The 22,425-nt window shown below is 48.8% G+C and overlaps 2 protein-coding genes across 2 annotated transcripts in view; one reads left to right on the forward strand and one right to left on the reverse strand.

Annotated features, from left to right (window-relative positions):
* The window catches only part of LOC125718239 (RNA binding protein fox-1 homolog 3-like), a 57,871-nt gene extending 44,254 nt beyond the window's left edge, over positions 1–13,617 (forward strand). Inside the window, 6 exon segments of the mRNA XM_048991920.1 lie at positions 2,048–2,148; positions 2,150–2,181; positions 4,355–4,394; positions 6,047–6,105; positions 7,410–7,473; positions 9,888–13,617. Of these exon segments, the coding sequence (XP_048847877.1) occupies positions 2,048–2,148; positions 2,150–2,181; positions 4,355–4,394; positions 6,047–6,105; positions 7,410–7,473; positions 9,888–9,932 (341 nt within the window). The 3' untranslated portion in view covers positions 9,933–13,617.
* A 2,689-nt stretch (positions 13,618–16,306) lies between these two features.
* On the reverse strand, positions 16,307–22,171 carry engase (endo-beta-N-acetylglucosaminidase). The gene is made up of 14 exons (XM_048991911.1): positions 21,891–22,171; positions 21,505–21,578; positions 20,995–21,196; positions 20,767–20,915; positions 20,333–20,487; positions 19,694–19,842; positions 19,213–19,384; positions 19,013–19,116; positions 18,821–18,932; positions 18,170–18,351; positions 17,725–17,867; positions 17,542–17,638; positions 17,346–17,457; positions 16,307–17,266 (listed from the first exon to the last, which is right to left on the reverse strand). Exons 1-14 carry the CDS (start codon positions 21,995–21,997, stop codon positions 16,889–16,891), a joined length of 2,136 nt encoding a protein of 711 aa, XP_048847868.1. The 5' UTR covers positions 21,998–22,171; the 3' UTR covers positions 16,307–16,888.
* Positions 22,172–22,425: the final 254 nt, after the last annotated feature.

Raw genomic sequence — 22,425 nt, forward strand, 5'->3', positions numbered from 1 at the left:
AAACACACACTCACAAACACACACTCACACACACACACACACAAACACACTGACAAATACACACACACACTTACACACACACACACAAACACACACAAACACACACACACTCACAAACACACACACACACACAAACACACACACACAAACACACACTCACAAACACACACTCACACACACACACACAAACACACTGACAAATACACACACACACTTACACACACACACACAAACACACACAAACACACACACACTCACAAACACACACACACACACAAACACACACACACAAACACACACAAACACTTACACACACACACACAAACACACACAAACACACACACACACACAAACACACACACACTCACAAACACACACACTCACAAATACACACACACACTCACACACACACACAGACGCACACACACACACAAACACACACAGACGCAGACACACACACAAACACACACACAGACGCACACACACACACAGACGCACACACACACACACACACACACAAACACACACACACTCACAAACACACACACACTCACAAACACACACACACTCACAAATACACACACACACACACACAAACACACACAGACGCACACACACACACAGACGCACACACACACACAAACACACACACAGACGCACACACACACACAGACGCACACACACACACACTCTGACCTCTCCCTCTCTTGTCTCCGGCCAGTTGACTCATAAGCCCAACAGGGTTATTTTAGGGGAAACTCCATTCAGGAGCCTCGTTTCAGCTCAGCGACCCCCCCCCCCCCCCCCCCCAGGCGGTGTGAGAGCGACGTTTCATCTTGGTGGTGGTGGTGGGGGGGCGGGCGGGTGGGCATGGAGGTGAAGCTTTGAAGCCGCATGGGCTGCAGGCAGAAAGGAAACATTGTGTGAACCAGAGAGGGGGGGGGGGGCTCTGTGGCCTCCTCCTCTCCCTCATTAGACTAAAATCTGTTCATTCGCCAGACAGCTTTACGACAGACCTCTCCCTCTCCATCAGCCACTCAGGCGGGCAGCGATCATCTATCATTTTTATACCCCCCCCCCAGTGGGCCGAGTCGCTCTCCCACCCCGACATCACATCCTGTGCACACACACACACACACACACACACACACGCTCATTCTTTCTCCCTGTCTTCCACACACACACACGCATCTTGCACACACCGACGGCCATGCTGCCCCTCTCTTAGCAGCACAAATGCACACATGCTCGCCCTTCCTGACACGTGCGGCTGGACCTCCCAGGCTTCCCCGGTTAATCAGCGGAGCTCATCCTTAACCACTCCGAATTCCATTACCCTGTTGGGCTCTGAAGCATAAGAAAAATACAAAATGGTATCAGCCGGGAAATAAAGTCCACAGTTCATCTCGGTCTGATATTTTCTTCTGTCACAATTCTCTGTAATATTGGGTTAAATCACTGTTCTGTCCTCCTATCCTGGTCAGGGCCTGGGGGGGGGGGAGCTGCAGCACAATGCTGGTGATGCCAGATGAATGCCAGTTGGCTTTGATTGAAGAAAATGATCAAAGAACCTCTGAGGGGCGGCACGGTGGCACAGTGGTTAGCGCTCCGTGTGTGTGGAGTTTGCATGTTCTCCCCATGTCGTCGTGGGGGTTCCTCCAGGTACTCCGGTTCCCCCCCACAGTCCAAAAACATACTGAGGTTAATTGAAGTTACCAAATTGCCCGCAGGTGTGCGTTACGTGAGTGAATGGCGTGTTAGTGTGCCCTGTGATGGGTCGGTGCCCCATCCTCGGTTGTTCCCTAACCTGCGCCCATAGCCATTGGGGTAGGCTCCAGACCCCCCACAACCCTGAGTAGGGCAGGCGGTTACCAAAAATGGATGGATGGATGGATAGATGGATGGATGGAGATTCTCATTACTTCATTGTGGGTGTTGTCTTGGATCCTCTGTTTAGTCAGTGTTTAATTTCTGGTCCGCTAACACTACTACGGACTGGCAGTGGTTTCTCTGTCCAGCTCCCGTAATGCTGGCTTGTTTCCCACAGTAACGGGGTTTCCCTACCCAGCCGTCGGGGCTGCAGTGGCCTACAGAGGCAGCCAGCTGCGTGGACGGGGCAGGGGCATCTACAACACGCTCCGCACCGTGGCCCCCACCTCTCCCCATCCCGGCCTATGGCGCGTGAGTATGGCACCAGGACCGCCCATAAGGGAGGAAAAAGATAAAGACGTTCAAGGGCCTGGACATTAGGGGGCATCCATGAGTGTGTGAGCATGGATAAAGGTAGAATTTGGTACAGTTTTCCAGGGGCCCGGCCATGTCTTGGTGTGACCCTGTGCATGGGCAGTAACGTTGTGTGAATGAAAGAAGCCCCGTCATCTCACCTGAGCATGTGACACCATGCAGCTGACAGTCCATCCCATGTAGGGAATCTGTTACCTGGTTAAGTAGAGCTGGTCACTCAGTAGCAGTTCAATGCACACATCCAGGGGATCCATAAAAGGGAGCAAAGCTCGGGCAATTCTAAGTCACTCAGGGGCCCTAAGAAATGTGCAACATAATTGGATGGGTCTGGGTTTGGGGGCCAATCTGATATGCTTTTAGGGAGCCCAAAATCTTAAGCTGTGCCCCTGCACACATCAAAGCTGAAGCCTCAAGAAGGCCAGTGCTGTGGCTTTGCATTTAGAGGCCAGTGCTGTGGCTTTGCATTTAGAGGCCAGTGCGTTGGCTTTGCGTTTAGAGGCCAGTGCTGTGGCTTTGCGTTTAGAGGCCAGTGCGTTGGCTTTGCGTTTAGAGGCCAGTGCTGTGGCTTTGCGTTTAGAGGCCAGTGCTTTGGCTTTGCGTTTAGAGGCCAGTGCTTTGGCTTTCCTGTTAGAGGCCAGTACTGTGGTTTTGCTGTTAGAGGCCAGTGCTTTGGCTTTGTGTTTAGGGGCCAGTGCTTTGGCTTTGCGTTTAGAGGCCAGTACTGTGGCTTGCATTTAGAGGCCAGTGCTTTGGCTTTGCGGTTAGAGGCCAGTACTGTGGCTTGCATTTAGAGGCCAGTGCTTTGGCTTTCCTGTTAGAGGCCAGTACTGTGGTTTTGCGGTTAGAGGCCAGTGCTTTGGCTTTGCGGTTAGAGGCCAGTACTGTGGCTTGCATTTAGAGGCCAGTGCTTTGCCTTTCCTGTTAGAGGCCAGTACTGTGGTTTTGCGGTTAGAGGCCAGTGCTTTGGCTTTGCGGTTAGAGGCCAGTACTGTGGCTTGCATTTAGAGGCCAGTGCTTTGGCTTTGCGTTTAGAGGCCAGTACTTTGGCTTGCATTTAGAGGCCAGTGCTTTGGCTTTGCGGTTAGAGGCCAGTACTGTGGCTTGCATTTAGAGGCCAGTGCTTTGGCTTTGCGGTTAGAGGCCAGTACTGTGGCTTGCATTTAGAGGCCAGTGCTTTGGCTTTCCTGTTAGAGGCCTGTACTGTGGTTTTGCGGTTAGAGGCCAGTGCTTTGGCTTTGCGGTTAGAGGCCAGTACTGTGGCTTGCATTTAGAGGCCAGTGCTTTGGCTTTCCTGTTAGAGGCCAGTACTGTGGTTTTGCGGTTAGAGGCCAGTGCTTTGGCTTTGCGGTTAGAGGTCAATGCTGCGGCTTTGCTGTTAGAGGCCAGTAGCTCTGCTCTAGGCTTATATAACCTGGCTTGGACTTCACCATGCGCTCAGGGAGCCGTGACGATGTCGGGGAGATGTGGTAGATGAGAGCAGGTAATACAAGGAGTCTGAACAGCAGGACTGAGCACAGCTGATGGACCACGGCCTTGAACAAGGGGGAGGAGGGAGGAGGGAAACAGGAAACTGGACACTGAGTGAAAGAACACAAAATACAGGGGAAAGCATGGCTTCCATTCCCACCTCTGGCATCGATTGACACCCGTGCTGGGTTGGGGGGGCGGAGACGTGGAAACCTGCATTATTTATTTGCCCAGGCAACACTTTCATCTAGCGAGATTTCCGTAGCTTATGGCGCTGCCGCCTTCCCCTTTAAAAGTGTGGGATTTGTTACGAGGGAAACACGGGTTAGGATCCCTCCTGGGACTCGAACACACAACCTTGCTGGTCGTCAGGCCCCTGCAAGCCAAAGCGAGAGCACAATGAAGGTGAGGTCGCGTGTCATCAGGCAGCCTGTGGCCATTGGCCGAGGTGGGGGTTTGTTAAAGCGAGGCTCTTTGGAGCACGACCCCTCCAGCACCCGGCAGCTGTCAGAACCAGCATCGTGTCGCGTTTTATCGTACAGGATGTGACTGAGCCCTCTCTCTTTGTTCTCTCTCTGAACATGTTCAAAATGCTGGCTGGCTGGCTAACACCCCCCCCCCCCCCCCATGTCTTTTTTTGCAGAGTTGTGTACCAAGATGGCTTCTACGGGGCAGAAATTTACGTAAGTGCCCCCGTTCATCACGAAAGCCCATGCGGGACGTGTCACTTCCTGTGTGGCCTCATCGCATCAGCACCAGTCGCCTCTGAGTAAACGGCACATCGGCAGCCGTGTGTTTTTAATTAGCGTTTAATAAAAAAGGGGCCCGGCACCTGTGCTCCCCCCCACCAAACTGCCCGTGCCTCGGGTTTTGGCGCCCTTTGCCACCGGCCGGGATTGGTCGGGTCTCGTCCCTGCGTGGTGCTCTGCTATTAGCCTTGGCACAGGTTCATCTATGACCTCAGTCCGAGTGCGTCCGAGGGGACTGTCAGCTTGCCAGTGTTCGACTCGGCCGCCCTCTTTGTCCTCCCGAATCGGCTGACAGAGCCCGCTTCCCCACCGCCCGCTGCCGTCCGTCTCCTTGAGGGCGAGACGCCTGGCCGCGTCTGCGGCACCGTCAGGTTTGCCCGGGCTTCTGTCCACTCCCATTGGAGCTCTTCAGCCCAGAAGGACGAGTGTCGACCGTTACGTCGCGCCGTTACCACGTTTTACGTGCTCCAGTGCAGGGGCTTAGCTAAAGCCTCTGGTGCTGCAGGCATTGCCAGTTCGGGGAATTGGGAACACTGGTGGGCAAACCAGTGCCAGTTTCCACTTCTTCTCAGTGCGGTCTCTCGGGAGCAAAGCTTGCTCGGTGATGAACTTGGCAGAGTTCCCGCCAGAACCAGACAAAAAAACCTAGTCATTGTCAGACGATCACCTCTCTAGAACAAACAGCGGATAACAATGAATTTGGAAATCCGGCTGTTGGAGGCTTAGAGGGAGACAGAACCATGTGACACAAAGTTTGGAGAGGAGGCCTAGAGATTTGGTTTTACTTTATTCCTTTTCCAAGGATTAAATTTAAACAAAAAGGGAGAGTTCACAGGACTTTCGGTACTGAAGCAACACACGCACAACAAACAACACGGAAAGCAGCATTCCGTTCACTAGGCCGCTTCGCACAGATCCCTACCGGGGAATCACAGGCTACACAGGAAGTTGCTTACAGAGGAACAGGAAGTGTGCTGTAAATTAGGAGAGCGCCCCTTCTCCCAGGACGAAACCCCCCCACCCCCCCACCTCTACCCGCTCCCAGCCTTGCTCCATTTCACACAAGCTGTTGCACATCTGATCTCAGCGCAGTTCCCAGCTGAACAACGATCCATAAAATTTAAAAATAAATGACCACATCCATTATTTATACGCATCCATCCATGGCAAATGCAGCTCTGGGTACTCAGACCTGCACGGAGCGAGTTTGAAGGGATAACTTGCTTTTAATCAGAAAGGTGGAGGACTTCTGCTCGGAACAGCGATTATTTTTCATGAGACGTTCGCCCTAACATGAGAACGCCGTCTCTGTGCTAATTGAGCTCCACTCTCACACAGGGCCCGGGCCCCGGCCGTGATTCGGAGTAGGTGCCCTGTGGTCATAAACCCCGTGAGCCCTTTCCCGCACTGTCAACCCCTTGATCGGTTCCTCTGCCGACCCCCAGCTGCGATAATGCGACGTGCATTTCAACGCCGTCACTTGTGACGCATTTTAACTCGCCGCTGCGACGGAGCCTCTTCTGCAACATGAAGCTGCCTGTGATAAACCTGTGATGAAGTGCGGCACCCGTGTGTCCTGTTTCCAGGGGGGTTATGCAGCCTACCGATACGCCCAGCCCGCCGCCGCTGCTACCTACAGTGACAGGTAAGAACTCTGCCAGGGTAACAGCGCCTCTACTGGTCAAGCGCAGAATTGCATGCTATGGGAGAACAGAAACGTCACAGGCACCTTAATTTCATCCATCTGTCTTCCTTATCCGGTACCGGGTCTTGTCAGGGCGGGGCAGGGGGGGGAGGGCATTACTGGGGCATAGGCAGTATGCCAGTACATCGCAGGGCATTGCTGAAATTACTGTCCCAACATCCCATTTGCATGCTTCACCTCGAAGGCAAAAGTCTGAACTTGGGCTCCTGTGACCCCCCAAGGAGCAAAGATGAAACACGTGACCCAGTTTGGCAGCGCACACACTCTCCGGTCTTTTCCAGGCTAAAATAAAACTGCTCTCAGCTGCTTCTTGAATGAATGGCTTTAGGTGTGTCAGCGTGTGGCACTGAAACCTTCCTCGCACCGTACCCTCCCTGCCCCCCCCCCCCCCCCCCCACGCACCCCTCCCTCCCCTCCCCTCCCCTCCCCTCCCCAAGGCCGATGTGGTTCTAGTGCTGGCGGTTTGGGGAAACACTTGCCGATTAATCCCGTCCTCCGAGTGCCCTGACAGGTTAAATCTCCAGGAGATTTAGTATACAGCTGACAATGGCACGGTGCCCCGTGAGCCCGGGCCAGAGCGATACGCTAGCACTAATAAACACGATGGTGAGCTTCGGAGCTGGAGCTGAATCAGACAGGATCTTAGAAAAAGCAGGGGACGATGTCCCTGGAAGAAATGATTTTTTTTTTTCATTTTAATTGTTTTTCTTTTTAATTTTAACTGCTGGTTGTGAACCATTCGTTCTGTACCTAATTCTTCTGTTATAATTATATTTTTTTTTTAAAAAAAGACATGTTCTTTCGGAGACACTTGGAATTGGAAAGTAAGCCCTTTCAGGGCATAACACTACCCAGTGAGAAGCTCCCGTCGGAGCCAGTGGATGGGGGGAGAGCTCGCTATGCATCCCGAGGCAGCCAGGAGGAGCTTTTCGTCTACGGCTCTGACATGACAACAGGTCTTAGAGACACCTCGAGCGGCTCAGTCAGCGATGCTCTGCTGACCATCACAGCATATATGTAGCATTTTTCTCTTTTATTACCTATGTGTTTTTTTAGACAGCAGGTGGCGCTGTGGTTAAGCAACTAGACTTGTGGCACAATGAAGTGTCGCAAATCGACGGGAGGGAACGCGGACTGCCGTTGGGGGGCAAAACAGTCAAATCAAACAGAGGAATAACGAAGATCCCGTCCCCCCGATGTCCCCTCCCCTTCCTAACGGCCTCTCCCCATCTGTTCACCTGCAGTTACGGCAGACTCTACGCGGCAGGGGACACCTACAGCCAAGCAGCCTACGCCGTGGGGACCATGGTGAGCATTTAGTGAAAAGCATGAGTCACACTCATAACATCTGGCAGAGATGTGCGAGAATCACTCACAGGGCACCTCCATTTAAAAAGAGGGGAAAAGAGGTCTATCAGAGAAGAGTGTTACCAAATGTTTATGCAGTCTTCTTGGCCTTCGAGCAAAAATGCCTAAATGATTCAATTATATGGGTCATTTTTGAACATTCGTACTATTTAGTGTACAACTGCACCTGATAAGCGGTCGTCATATTGTAAAAAGATTTGGTTTTCATGTTTCATGTCAGCAAAAGAATTCCAATGTTCCGTCTCTGTGAATAATCTTCCCAAATTTATGTCTTTATGGGTGACAAAATGAATTATCCCGGTTATTTTTTTATACTCTCTTCAGAGCATGTTGCACATTTTACAGCGTTGCACTCAATTAGTTAATGTTTGTTTTTAGCTAGCTTTTGCGGCTAACATCAAAGATGAAAAATGGATGACTAAAATAAACTAAAGGTGGGATTTTTTTCTCCCGTTATGGGTGGGGGGACATGGTTCCAGCTGAATAGTCGAGCGTGCTGCATCGTGTCGTGGGTGCGAGAGACGGAGAGAACGAGGGGGGAGATCGAGCAACTCCCATCACACTGGTTTGACGGGCGCTTTTTAGCAACCAGCAAACTACTCGTCTCTGCTAAAGGCAAAATCTGGGCCATTTTAAGAGTGCACAATTTCCCGGAGCAGCTGCTAGCTAAAAGCTTTCATTAATTAACACCTTTTTCTCTTCGTGTATATAATTTAGTCTGTGTTGACAAAATTCTTTTTCTTCTTCTTTATTAAAAATTCTCCTCCCCGTTTTTCAGTTACATTCAGTTTATTTTTATATAGCGCCTTTCCCAACATGGTTCTCCCGTTTAACAAACAAACAAACAGCGGCGCTTACTGACATGCCATAGTTTAGGGTAACAGTGCTGTACAGTGGAATAATTAATGATCGACAGAAGCTGACAGACGGCGCGAAAGAAAACTCCATAGTTTGATATAAAAAATGAGCTCCGAAGTGAACTGGCTGCCCCGCTGGCTGGGAATATTAAAAACGCCAGAAAGTGTATTTCTTGGGTAGCGCTGTCTTCTGTCCTTTCTCCTTTCTTAAACTGAACGCATTAAATTCCGTCCTACATTTTCCGAAAGCCAGAGGTGGTGGTGATTGGGAGATTAGGAATGGGTAGAATTCTGCGGTCCAAGTACATCATTACGTCATAATGTTGAGGCTCGGTGGGCGCTATGGTGACAACCAGTTTTGCTATGAATGCTGAAAACTTTACGGATTTACAGCTGAAAGAGATTTTCTACAACGCGCCCAATAACTCATGCTACACACAGTACATAAAAGGGCATGTCTTACCACTTGTGCTGTACATGCCAACACATTTCAGTAGTGAAAATGTATAATTACTGTCGACTGAGGAGGTCTGTTTGCGCAGAATAAAATCATGCTGTTGCTCACAGGGAAGAGAGCTGAGCAGCTGTCATCTAATTCGTGCAAGAAGCTAGATATTTACGCAATTTGAAGATAGTAAACAAACACAGAAAGTTGATGTAAACGCCAATAGCTACTCAAGGCTGCAAATGCACGTCCTCTTCTGGGACTTGCAGTATTTTGTCCATCTTCTTTACTGATACACACCACCTCGTGTATCTTCACCAGCAGCGCCGGGAACTATAAATAAACGTAGAGGTGACAAAATCCCTACAGAGAGGTGGTCCGATTTTAATTATTGAATTACGCATGATTATTGCTTCTGCTGGAAACTGGGGTGCATTTTGCATTTAAAAAACTGCTCAATAATTAGTTCCTCGGAGGTTGTGTAAAATTCTCTTTCTAGTTAAGATTCTCGGCGTACTGAAAGTGCTAATGCGTCCCACGTTCATGAAAGTTTTACAGAACCTGGAGGCGTCTCAAAATTTGGGGGGGAATTCGGTCTTTGAAGATTTAGTATTTAGCCTTTGGAGACAAGCCAGACCGCTGGAGTGCACCGGCGAGAGCCTTAAGAACCCTTTTTTGTACTTTGGTGGCAGGTACTTTTAGGCAAGTTGTGACACCTTCAGTCCGGGCTGAGCGAAAAATAATTGCCGGAGTTCGTCGAAATCTGTTGGATTTGCGGAATACAAAAAAAACATCAACGAAATGAGAGAGGAGGGGAAAAACTTCATAGCGATGAAGTTATAATGACTACTACTACAAAAAAAAATCCTAATTCGCTAAGACAGTGACACACACACATCCAAGGCGCCGTGCCGACGCGCCGTCACGTGACCGCCATCGCACCACCTGTAACTGGGAGGAGAGTTTTTGTGCAGAAGAAGAAAAAGGGTGTAGAAGCCGAGCCGGTGTTAGCCTTCGCACTGACTGGGCCTTTTTCATCTTTGATGTTGCAGGCTAGCCTATTCAAAGGAGGCTACAGCCGCTTCTCCCCCTACTAAAAGGGAGTAACCGTATCCCGGCAACAAAACATAAAAACGTTAAACGCCGCCTCCTCCTCAGTGGAAAACTATTTTGAACTAAAAGCTTCTGGGTCATGGTGCCACGCCCCCCTCCCGCGCCTGTATGAGACAGGTTTTTGTTTCAAGAAGTACCCTCCAGTGACCTTTCTTACGATGTAATGCCCAAATCTCTGTCTAGTTTGTCTTTATTTGTTTTTTTATGAAATATGGAATGTGTACTGATGACTACTTGGCCTAAATGGCATATTTCTGGTGTCTATAATGCAATTGTTATAAATTTGGCCTAAAGAAAATGACCACCCCCACACACACACACACATAAAACTTGTTTAAACCTGTAGAGCATGCAGTAATCTGTTGTAATGTGGTTTATACTGGGTTATTGAGTTGTTTCAAAAATGACACTGATTTCCCACAAATGCAAAGCTTTACAAATTGGTTCTGCCTCAACTGCAGTCAAGCAGCAGTCTATGCTGACCACAGGTCTCTGCTGGTCTGTCATATGGTGTGAGGACGGTTAAGGTTCAATCAGGGCTGTAATTATTGTGTAATCGGCAGGTGCTGTTACTCAGCAATCACTAAGCAAACACGTCTTATCCAAAGCAGCTCACGCTACATAGAGTAGCTATTACATTGTGTCTGTCAGTGTAACTGGACAAAGCCGCGCAGGGGCCTTGCTGGCCGCGTGTCTCCGTAAGCATGTGTGTCTCTATCGCTTGTTCCCAGCCCCCTGGTGGAGTTGAGACAGACTCATGTAACAGAATCCGGGGCGAGCGTTTTCAGAGGGTCGGGGTTCAGTGCCACGTGCCCGCTTTCTCTCTTGCTGCTATGGCTCCCCCCCTCAGAGTTTACGGTCTACCGGGGCTCACGCGGCGTCTCGAGAGAAGCTGACCCGCCCGGGTGTCCCTCAGGGCTTCTGAGCGTGAGAGCGACCGGACGGTGATTAAACAGCGGCGCAGAAACACCGGAGCCACTCTGTACGCTCGAGTGAAGCTCTGCACGTACTTTATAAAGCCATTCTGTCTGCAGGTCGGCAGATAATACCAGTGCTTCTGGTTCGTTTGTTGAGTGTTTATCTGTCCTTCCCGTGAAGAGGCTGTAGTCTGAAGTCTACTAAAATTTATATTCACGTTGTTGTGTACAATATAGCCTTTGATATTACTGATGCTCAGTTTTTGGAATTGATTGCTACGCACGGTTTACGGAACTCCTCTGACGGTGTCTCGTGGAGCCAAGGGCCTCTTTTTGAATCCCTAAACATGCTCCTTGTGTCTCACATTAAGGGAATTGCGCCGTAGATTCGCGTGCGAGTTTACACGCTGACCGGCGCCCCCGTGCCGACTGCTCGCGCGAGCTCGTTTGCTGAAACTCCAAAGATTGACGACAAATAAAACGAGCTAAGCAAAGGCGTAAGACTCACAGCCACGAAAACCAGCAACTCACTCCTGCGACTTAAAAATAACCCTTATTGCATAGTGTCAGTCACTTTGTGTGTTTCAGTTTTTCTGAGAACAATTAAATTATTTCCGAGGTGTTATAAGGGTAATTATTGCTAGATTAATTTGTTATTCACTTGCATATAAAATTATGATACAGACTGATCTGGCTAGTACATTGTACAATAGTCTTCCATTCATATACAGTATACGACATTTTCAGCTGGTAATACTATCAGATTATTACATTTGTGTGTGTAAATATACATTCATATTATCGAAGACAGTTGTGTACTGTAATCATTTTAAATTTCATTTAGTGCTACATTATCATGATTCTGTTTTATTCTTGCATGACAGTAATTTCTATAATGAAATGTATAACTTTTTTTTATAACAAGCAAAGTACATATTACTGATTCCGGGTCTCTTTTATATTCCACTATGCCGTCTGTCTGATGAGTTTTACCTGAGGATCTGATAATGAAGATGTAAAATATTTATTGTATGTTATTGGAAAAAGTTCATTTTTTTAATATTTAAATTTATGTATCTATGCGAGATTTCAACAGAGACATCTGGGGCTACGGAGACAAAATAGCAATCATTTTGCTACAAAAATTCTACTTGTGCAATCGGTAAGGTCTTTAGGTACAATTAGTGTATATCTCTGTAGAGCATTCTTCATCCTTCATGGGGAACATTACAGTCCAAGGTGACCTACAACTGGCGGTTGAGTTTTGGCTTTAGCAAACGGAAAGAGTTCTTTCATAGTCAGCTCATACCTCTGACCTTTGGATAGAGAACCGCGAAATGTCTCGAACCAGAGGGCCTGACACGTCCTGTGAGTTTCTGCTGTCCCGGAACACCCATATTAGCCGTTTAGTCAAGTTGTGCTGCCGATGTGCCATGCGAGTCCAGCCCTGTGTTTATTTACGAATGTTTGCATATGTCTCTTTATTTTTAGTAAAAAACAAAACAAAACAGGTGACTATGTTGGGTAACAACATCAGCACAAAGGGGAAATGGTGGAATCGAGGAAGGAGGGAAAAAAATCTTAAAATGCAACACCAAAAAAACGCAACAACAAATAAAAAAAAAAGAATTAAAGCATGGCGAAGGGACTCCTCCTCCTCTCAGGGCTGGCAGGTAGATGGAAGGCATGCGGCGTGTTGCCGCGGCAACATCACAGCAAGCCAAACAAGGGCCACTTTCATCAGAGACGAGAAGCATAGAGGAAACGCAACTTTTTTTCTGTTCTTTATTATATTTTAAGTCGTTATTACAAGACCTGTATATATATGACAGTATTTATGACTGTTTTTGGTAAGACATGGACAGCGCAGGGCCCATGAGGTTAACGCCTTGAGTCCACCGCGAAGGAGGTGGGACATCCTGTGCAAGGGCCAATCATCAACTTGAGGGCATTCTGCTGCTGACCTTCCTGCGGACTGGACTACAGATCAGCTTCCGGTGGGAGAGACGGGGCGGGACAGTGATTTGACCTCCCATAGGCGGCGCTCATCCTGTGGGTCACTTCCTCTCAGGAAGCTGTGTCAGGGCCCCCCTGCCGGACCCCTGTCCCAGGGGGGCCTCATTCCTGGACTTACGCATGCCAAGCCTGTGACTCAGATGGGGCTCTTCCGGATTGGACCTGCCGTGGACCTGGACCTTTCGCTCATGGCTGTCTCCTTCGCTGTGCCGTTCTTCTCGAGGTACCTTTGTGGGCATGTCCAACAGCGCAACTGGAAATGCGGCTCATGTCCAACAGCGCAACTGGAAATGCGGCTCATGTCCAACAGCGCAACTGGAAATGCGGCTCATGTCCAACAGCGCAACTGGAAATGCGGCTCATGTCCAACAGCGCAACTGGAAATGCGGCTCATGTCCAACAGCGCAACTGGAAATGCGGCTCATGTCCAACAGCGCAACTGGAAATGCGGCTCATGTCCAACAGCGCAACTGGAAATGCGGCTCATGTCCAACAGCGCAACTGGAAATGCGGCACTGAAACACTTTGGCCACATTCCATGCATCCCCTTGTCACAAATGTAACCTTTTAAATCTATTGCTGTTGTTTGTTTTTTCTTCAATAAATGGTGGTTGTTTTATGGGAACATAAGCAGTAAATGGATATTAATTTTTCATTTTTTTTGTATTATTTCATTAAACAGTTTTATCAATGGGACTGTTCAGTATATCTAATAAATGGGTCCAGTTAAGTAAAATGATTTAAAACCTTCAGTATTTATTTGACTAAATAACCTTATATAAGCAGTTATATGACTGTATTGTTGGAAAGTTAAAAGCTTAATTAAACATTCATAAGAATACAGTCACCATATTGGAGCTGAAATGAAACAAAGTATTTAAGTTTCACTCAATACTTCTAAAGGAGCAGGTACTTTCTGTTAATCAGTTAGCTAGTATTCAGCCAGTGTTTTATTTTTTGATTATTTTTTTTTACATTTTTTGAAGGAAATAACTTGAAAGTATTCTGTTTGAACATAGAAAAACAATTGAAATCCATCATGCATTGTTCCCAGATCTTGGGTGATTTGGAAGTTGAAGTGTTTATTTTGGTGGTCAGACTTTGCCAAAATGCTCTATCAATTGGCATGTAAATATTCAGGGCCAAAATTGCAGAAAAATATATTTTGTGGTTCAAATAATCATAACACAGTACAGACATGCAGCTCCAAACACAAACAGGGGGCTCAGGGTATGAGAGCGGGAGCAAGCAGGGAAGCTGGAAGCCAAGTCTCCCTCCATCTTCTACTGCCGCTTATCCTGTGCAGGGTTCTGGGAGGTCGGGGCCTGGTGCCCTGTTCTGCACAGTAAATTACAACTTCCGGATGTGGTCGAAGCTTCAGAGAGAAATGATGGGCGATGATAATGAGCAGAGCATCAACACAATCACTCGTGCTGTGTAAGTATGGCTGACGTAGGACATACCGGCACCGGAACGACACCGCAGTAGGAAATACCAGAAAGCAGAAGGAAATGCAATAGACTTTCAGTTTCATCCTTCCTTCAGCTTTTCTTTTTCCTGTCTCCACATTTTTCCCCTTTTTCTTTGTCAGTCTAATCTTGTCAGTCCAAATCGTACAGCACACCAATGTAACGCCTCTTTCTGTCCTGCACCATGTTTGGTACCTGTGGCCCGATTCGGTTTATTTTCCCACTTCTCAATCTGCTCACAATGTCACCTTTTGTCATTTTCGACTCGCACTCCTGGCTATCATGGGATGCTGTAATTTCGTCGGGGGGGGGCTCCGGTGCTCCAGACGGGTGGAGGTGGCCTGCGCCTCAGGAGGTGCTGCTCTGTGTTCTCTGGGACCTCCTCCGAATTCGGCCTCCACGTTTCCGCTCGCTGTTTCCTCAGCGGGAGAGAGAGGTACAGCGGTCGCGCTACGCTTTTTTGCTTTAACTGCAGTTATCGGCGTATCGATTAAGGTTGTAAATGTAGCCACATTATGCTAACGACTGCTGGTTTCAGACCGCTGAGGTCCCCCCCCCACTTGCTCTGTGTGTGGAGTTTTCACACCTAACACCCCCCCCCCCCAAACCCCATCCATGTGGGATTCCTCCCACAGCCCAAAAAACATAGTGTATAATGGCCCTTAGTGTGTGAAGCAGTGTGTCTCTCCTTTGATGGGCTGGATGTGTGTAAGCTCACACGGTAAGAGCATGGAAGACAGCCTGGTATCCCAGGCAGCTCCATCCTCCTGCCCAATGCTGCTCGGGTTCGACTCCAGCCTGCCCCAGGCCCTCCGGCATTTTCTTTCAGCTTTCCGAACGCCCTGGAAGCTACGTGGTGGAGGCCGCCGGCTCCTGAGGCCCCGCAGACGCAGTGTGTATGTGGCTCGGCTCGGGGCTGCTGCTTGTGGTGTGTCCCGCTCTGTGGTGCGGGGGCACCTGTGAAGACACGCCTTCCTGATTCCGCGTCGGCATGCAGCAGCGAGCTGGCCGCTAAGCTCACACGATAGGAGCATCGAGGACAGCAAGACCTGCCGGTGACACCCAGCCATCTCAGATGGTGTCGCATGCCTACGGTAATATATCTGTCGGTACTAACAAGGATAAAAACCACAGGAAAGAGGCCGGCATCAGGCCTCGATCCTCTGTAACGTCTTACTGTCAATGTGAAGCACCCACACATTTAAGGAGCGCCACACTGGCGGCTCCATAGTCAGCGATAATTGAACCCTGATGCAAATGAATCTCACATCTCCCTGTGAAATATCAACTGTCATCCCGCGACATAAATAAACCGTGCAGCTGTCTGACCCTGTAGTCGGCGCGATCCGCAGCGGGGCGTCCATTGGCCATCGGCGTTACGTTCTGAACCACAACACCACTAAGATGGCGAGGTCCTGCCTCACACCCAGTGTGCCCGGGCGTCCTGACCTCATGGTCTGACTGTTATTCTTGGTCTCCCATTCCTTGATATTACCTTTTTCCATTTAATCCTAAAAACCATCCTTATTTTTGTATCGTCCATTCTACAATCGAACATAATGTGCTCAAATATAAATTCGTATTTGAGTAAAGAACATTTTAGTTTTGCATTCTCAAAGTTTTACCTCCAAGGCACTGTTAGAACCATTTGTGCAGGTATCATCTCCATTCATGCCGACGTAAAACATTTTTATTTGAGAGCCTGATCTCTTGCGCTTGTTTTTCAGCGATTTCATGTGCATTTGTTTTGAATGTCTGATAATGACCAACGGCCAAGAAACAGTGAGGTGTTTAACGTACCAGAAAAGCTACCTCCATCTCAGCTCCAAGGAAACCTCAGGCAGGAGCTGTGGACAAGTGCGCCACTTTGTGGAGGTGCGTAGAACTGCAACATGGAGGACAAAACCTCACCAGTAATGAGCAGAAATAAGAAAAGATGGTCGTAAGACGTCACAACTGTATGGACTTTGGTTTATTTGTGGTCTTACAGCTGTTTAAAAGATGTTAACATCAAAAATGTAAAATAATGGTACCTGGGCTTCATGTATAGCTCGTAAATACAGTACAGTTAGAAAGACAAAGAAAATCTCTAAAGCTGTTTACCTGGGTAGTGAATAAGTGTATATTTGCCCAGAAAAAAAAAACAGAATTTAACATTAGAATGTTAGAATTAACAGTAATATCAATGCTGTTCTGCATATTTGTTAGATTTCACCAACAAATCACCTGATTATTTAACTTGATCAGTTAATTTGATGAGTTGATTAGTCAAACACAGAATATTAGTAGTGGGATGATTTTAGGAGAGCTTCTGAAATGACTGTGACACATATTAAATTTTCACTTTCGTGAAGATCATTTAAACATCATTTTCTTTGAGTAAAACTTTAGCACAGCACAATAGAAAATGATAAACCCCCAGCACATCAGTTGTGACAACCACAAGAGGATGTGTATTAATGTCCCGATCTTTGCCCCAAATCCTGCATCATCGCTCATCACTTCCTGTACAGACAGGAAGTAGGTATGTGTCAAATGCTACTGCACTTCCTTCTCTGTGTAACTCAGTACACATCGGCCCCAGCATGACTTCGGAGTGGCTGGTCCCACTCCCACAGGCTCCACCAGCAGCTCCACCCTGCCAGGTGGATCAGGCACAGTCAGGCCACACACACGATACAAGGTGGCATGCGACCGGCCAATCAGGATCGGAGAGCGGGCTGGAACGTCCAGTTGGCGCCAGTGGACCCGGAAGTGTCGGGCCACGCGGGCTGGATAGTTCCAGCGCAGCGTGATGCTGAGGCACACTTCGCCTGCGCCATCTGGCCCGCGGGAGGCACGCTGCCACACAGGGTGCTCCAGGCACACTCCCCTTAGTGGCGGGAGAGGTCTCCACATCTTCTCGGCATTCAGAACCTGGCAGGCAGAGCAGAGCAACCTTCAGGGAATGTGCTCCCCACTAGCTGTGTTCAGAGACAAAAATGCTCCCCCTCACCGCAATTTCCCCGATTCTGCAATGGAACGGAACGTCCTGGTCCTGGGCGGTACGGGAAATGCTGACACCAATATCCAACAGAGCGTAGTCACTGAGCTTCAGGAGGTAACACCTGTACAGAGTCCGCAGGAGGTCAGGCCCTGCCCACTCACCCCGTATTTCCATTTATCCCCTGGGATCCAGTCTCCCATCTTACCTGACACTCCAGCCTGACGTCCACTCAGAGCTGCTCTGTGTGAACTGCTTCCAGAGCCGGTGATCCTCAGCGAGAGCTTCCAGCTGCACGCCGGAGTCTGATTCACATGGACACACAGCAGTTCATTAACAATGACACCCCCCTCAGCAGCGATCGACGGGGACAACCCGGAATTTCACTCACGTGGGCCTGGCTCCGTGCCGTCTGCAGGATGCAGCTCGGCATCCGCGGTCCTCATCTCCAGGGAGACGGCGATGCCGTCCGAGGGTTTGTAGGTGAGGGACACCAAGGTTGTGGGAGCAAGGCCCAGGTGCAGGGAGAGGATTCTTTAGGAAGACAGACAAGGGCCATGATACAGGTCACACCAGCAGGGAATTCACCGTACAGTCTAACGTCTGTGACATCATCAAAGCGTGCAGCCCAAACAAGCTCTGTGGATCCTTTCAGGGGGACCTGTGAATGCAGTTTGTCAGCGAGGCTATGGGAGTCTGCTGAGAAAGGTCCTCAAATATGAACATGCTCCTTCTACGTGAAATTGACTTAATGCATTTTGTTTTCAGACATATTTCAAATGTAATCAGGGCACGAACAGAGGAGCCTGTACGGGGAGCCGGGGCTGAGGTCATACTTTGCACGCAGCTCCGTAAGCTCGGGCGGGATCTTCCCCTCCAGCACTAAGGAGGAGCCCCCGCTCCAGGCATCTTGAGGGCAGCCGCGGATTTTCAGCGAGCCGCCCCCTACGGGCTCAGGCAGGTAGAGTGGCTGCACCTCCTGGGCACTTAGGTTGAGCCATCTCTGCGACTTCTCGCACTGTGGGGGGGCAGGAAGACGGATCACAATCCTGGCAGCAGCTCCACACAACGGACAGCTGGATAACGCCTGCTTTTCAGGGCCGTGTGAGAACCAGGTGGACTTAATGACTCATGAAATGCTTTTACCCAAAGCGACTTACAGTAGAAGGGGAGGGTTATTACCATTAGCTACTCTCCCTGGGATTTGAACCCACAACCTTTGTGTTGTTAGCACAATGTTCAACTTATTTAGCTAGAGGAGCCTAAATTGATTAAACCAGTGTTTCTCAAACCAGTCTTCTGGGACCCCGAGATTGTCCATGTTTTTGCTCTCTCCAAACTCTTGGGGGGGGGGGGGGTCCCCAAGAACTGGTTTGAGAGATACTGGATTAAACAATTCAGAGCAGAGGCAAGGAAAGCCAGCATCCTTGAGTCGTAACCAGGAAAGACTTATCCAATCTTGGTGGCTAAATTGCGGTCTGATTCACCTTTCCCTTCCAGAAGGAACTTTGCCCAAATCCCTGGCAGAAGGACGAGACGAAAGGCAGGGAGCAGGACAGGTGATGGGCATGCAGGAAGTCAGCGAGCAGACCCCAAAACCTGAGAGGAGAGGGATGAGGCGCACCGTGATTGGGCAGAGTCAGGTGGGCGGGGCAACACAGTACCAAAGCAACACCCACCTGTCCTGGTTGGCGCGGAATTCCTCCTTCTCATGACACTCGTACACCCAGCCTGGAGCGAAGATGGCCGCCGACAGCCCATGTTTGCGGATCAGCTCCATAGCCTGGGGTGTCGAGAGGTCATGTCTGCTCAGCTCCGCACCGCATCACGCGTCTCCTTCCAATCCCCGGCACACTTGGCCTGCGGTTCTCGCACGTACCTTGTTGGTCTCGAACTTGCCGCCCACCACCTCCCCACGTGCAAACACATCCACACCCACGTAAATGTCAGCCAGCCGCTCCTTGGCCACAGGGTAGGTCTGCATCCACTCCAGACTCTGTGCTGTCCAGTTGTAGTTGGTGAAAAAGCCATCGCAGGCCTGGAAGAAAACTCTGGAAGGAGGAGGACGAGACGAAAGAGGACAAAAAAAAAATCAGAAATGGAATTTTATCAGGGATCATGCAAAGCCAGTGGTTGAGTTCGCAGAAGTCTCTGGTCTCAATGCCCTAATCCAGTGTTTCTTAAACCAGTTCTCAGGGACCCCCAGATGGTCCATGATGTGGACTGTCTGGCAGGGAACCGGGAGGGATCAAAAACATTGGCCGTCTGGGCGTGGCTGAGAATCGGGGCAATAAACACTGCCCTGTACCATTCGTCTGTCCCCACATGCCACCGGGAACCACCGCCAGCCGCACTCTTGCCTGTTTCTCTCATTGAGCTCGTTCTGCCACTTGAGCTCGCCGCCCTCCAGCACGCTGTCGTACCAGACAATCTGGCCGGACGGGATGCGCTCGTGTATCTGGTCTGTCAGATAGCGCAGGAAGAGGGGCAGGTTCTTCACAGCCTTCTCCTGGAAGAATGACGGACACAGGCTCGGTAAAGGTGCAGCCCCGCAGCAGGTCAGGCCTTGGGAGTGAGCCGTGGGAGTGAGCCATGGGAGGGCGCCTTGGGAGTGAGCCATGGGAGGGTGTCGTGTTTACAGCAGAGGCGAAAAGGGAGAAGACCAACCTTGTGGCTCAGGAGCTACCAATTACCCACTGAGCTGCCCCTCCTGAAAATGCAAGGCTCTCGACAGACGCTGAAGTCAACCTTACAACAACCCTGTACTGAAACTCAGCCTGACATCCTTCATGGATCAGGAAATGTCTCAGGTAAGTCTGTTCTACTGTGAGAAGCCCACACAGAGGAGTGTAGATTTACGCTCTCCAGGTGCATGAAGGAGGTTCTGATCCAGATGTCTTGGGGGAAACCTGGGGTCCCACTTTCTATAACATCACAGGCAGAGCAGCAGCGTGAGATGGGCCCTCAGACGGAGACGGCGCCACCATCCCTCCACTCACACTCAGGTCGTTCTCGATGTTGACGAGCCAACCATCAAAACCATAGCAATGAGAGATCTGGACCAGCTTGTCCGCCACCATGCGATACGACTCCTCGTCCTTCAGAAAGTCCTCGCACGCGATCTTGCCGTCCTTCCACTCCGTGATGAAGGTGCCTGAAACAAACCAAACCAATCAAGGGTCCCGCTGCTATCAGGACAGGAAAACACGGCAATCACTCGTTAGCCAATTATTAACTAGCATTCAATGCAAATCAATCAGAGAGCAGAATGCATCACAACTTAGCCTTTTAACACAAAGATTTGTCATTACGGTGTGAAGAGCGGCTTAACCCTCAGTAGAGACTCGTTTAACCCTTAGGAATGGCCGTTCTCCAGCAGAATATCAGATGTATGAGGAACTAATCTAGTAAGTAACTAAATAGTAGTAATCACCCAGGACAAGGACGCCATGTTTGTGTGCCGCATTGGTCCAAACAGCAGGCGGAATCGTCACCATAAAATGGCTGAAGTAGTTGAAGATGTCTATGTGGTGCCAGTGATAAAAGGCGTAGGGTGTCTCCACCTCTGCCCCCTGAATGAACCTGGAGGCCAAAGGACACCCTCAGAGAGCGACGCCTCCGGCACCAGGCCGACACGCTCCGCCGCACCACCCCAGCCCACCTGTCCTCCAGATAGCCCCCCATCATGTCGTGACACACCAGCGTTCTGCCCCGCCTGCGCGTCAGGGGAGGAAGCCGGCCTGCCAGAGGCTCCGCTGCCACGTTGAATGGGCTGGCCTGACTCCGCTGCCATGACCGCAGGTCTTCAAGCGAGTTCAGGGCAGAGCTGATTGGTTCTGTGGTGTCTGGGTCATAGTGCGCACCTATGGGAGAAAGACACTGACAGCCTTGCATGCTGATCTTACAAAACGGATTAACGGCTGACTACTACAAAGCCTTACACATAGTGGATCCGCAACAATTCTCTTTGAGAGCCAAATTCCAGCAGCAAAGGGGGGGGGCACTTGGTGACTACCGTTACACAAGATATACTTTACTTTCTCTTTAAATAACTGGGTGTAATTTCCCCGCTAATTTTGCTTTCTAAACAGCTACGCAAATAATCTTGTATGAGGTATTTTGTCACTCCTCCTGGCATTTAAATAAACTGGATATAATCGCTTTTTTTTACCTGATAAAGATGGCGGCTCATAATTCACAACTTCATGCACAGTATCCTGGGGTGAATCGAAACAGGACTCCAAACTGTAAAATAATACTTTGATGTATAGCCTCACTTTTTGTAGTATAAAAAACAAAAATGCATGAATTATCAATAAAAAAGCACGAGCTCCGCAAAATAACCACTTATGTTATAATACTGTTTAAAATTATATCTACTACGTTGAGTAGTACAGATATACAAAATTACCGTACATATTTCACATTTTAAAACTGCAAGCTTTAACAGATTGGATGTACGTTTATATTAATTTTCTATATTACAAGATTATGTTATCAGGATGTCTGGTTTTAAAATACTACAAAAATACAGTATGTGTTTAGCTGAATGGCTACCTGTCAATTTTGTTCCTTTTTACAGTTTCATCACTGTTGAATCCACGTCCTTCTCTTCTTTTCGGGGCTGACATACTATCCCTTTTCATCGTCCTCCCATGCTCCATTTCAAAACGCAAAAACTAAGCAGGTTTAAAATAAGATGAAAACATGTCACTTAAGAACCGCACTTCCTTTTTGATTCTGATTGGTTTGTGGTATAAAGGAAGTTTGTTTTCATTGGCTAATGGATACCTAGTTGAACGATCACGTGGGGAACTTAAAAAAAAAAAAAGTCGAGCGAAGACTAAATGCGAAACAATGTCAGACTTTCTAAAATGAATGTAACATTATATAGTACATGGTGCACTGCTAATCTGTTGCCTGTTAACTGCAGAACATGCCAGCACACGATAATGTTAATATAAAATAAAGCCTTATTTTAATAAGACCACAAGGTGTCAGTGTAACACAAGTTTCTTTGAAGTCGTACACTGGTAACAAAAGAATGCAATACACTTGTCACGTTGATGACTCGCCGTGTTGTTAATTCTAT

Source organism: Brienomyrus brachyistius, chromosome 22 (genome assembly GCF_023856365.1).
Source record: "Brienomyrus brachyistius isolate T26 chromosome 22, BBRACH_0.4, whole genome shotgun sequence".
NCBI classification, from domain to species: domain Eukaryota; kingdom Metazoa; phylum Chordata; class Actinopteri; order Osteoglossiformes; family Mormyridae; genus Brienomyrus; species Brienomyrus brachyistius.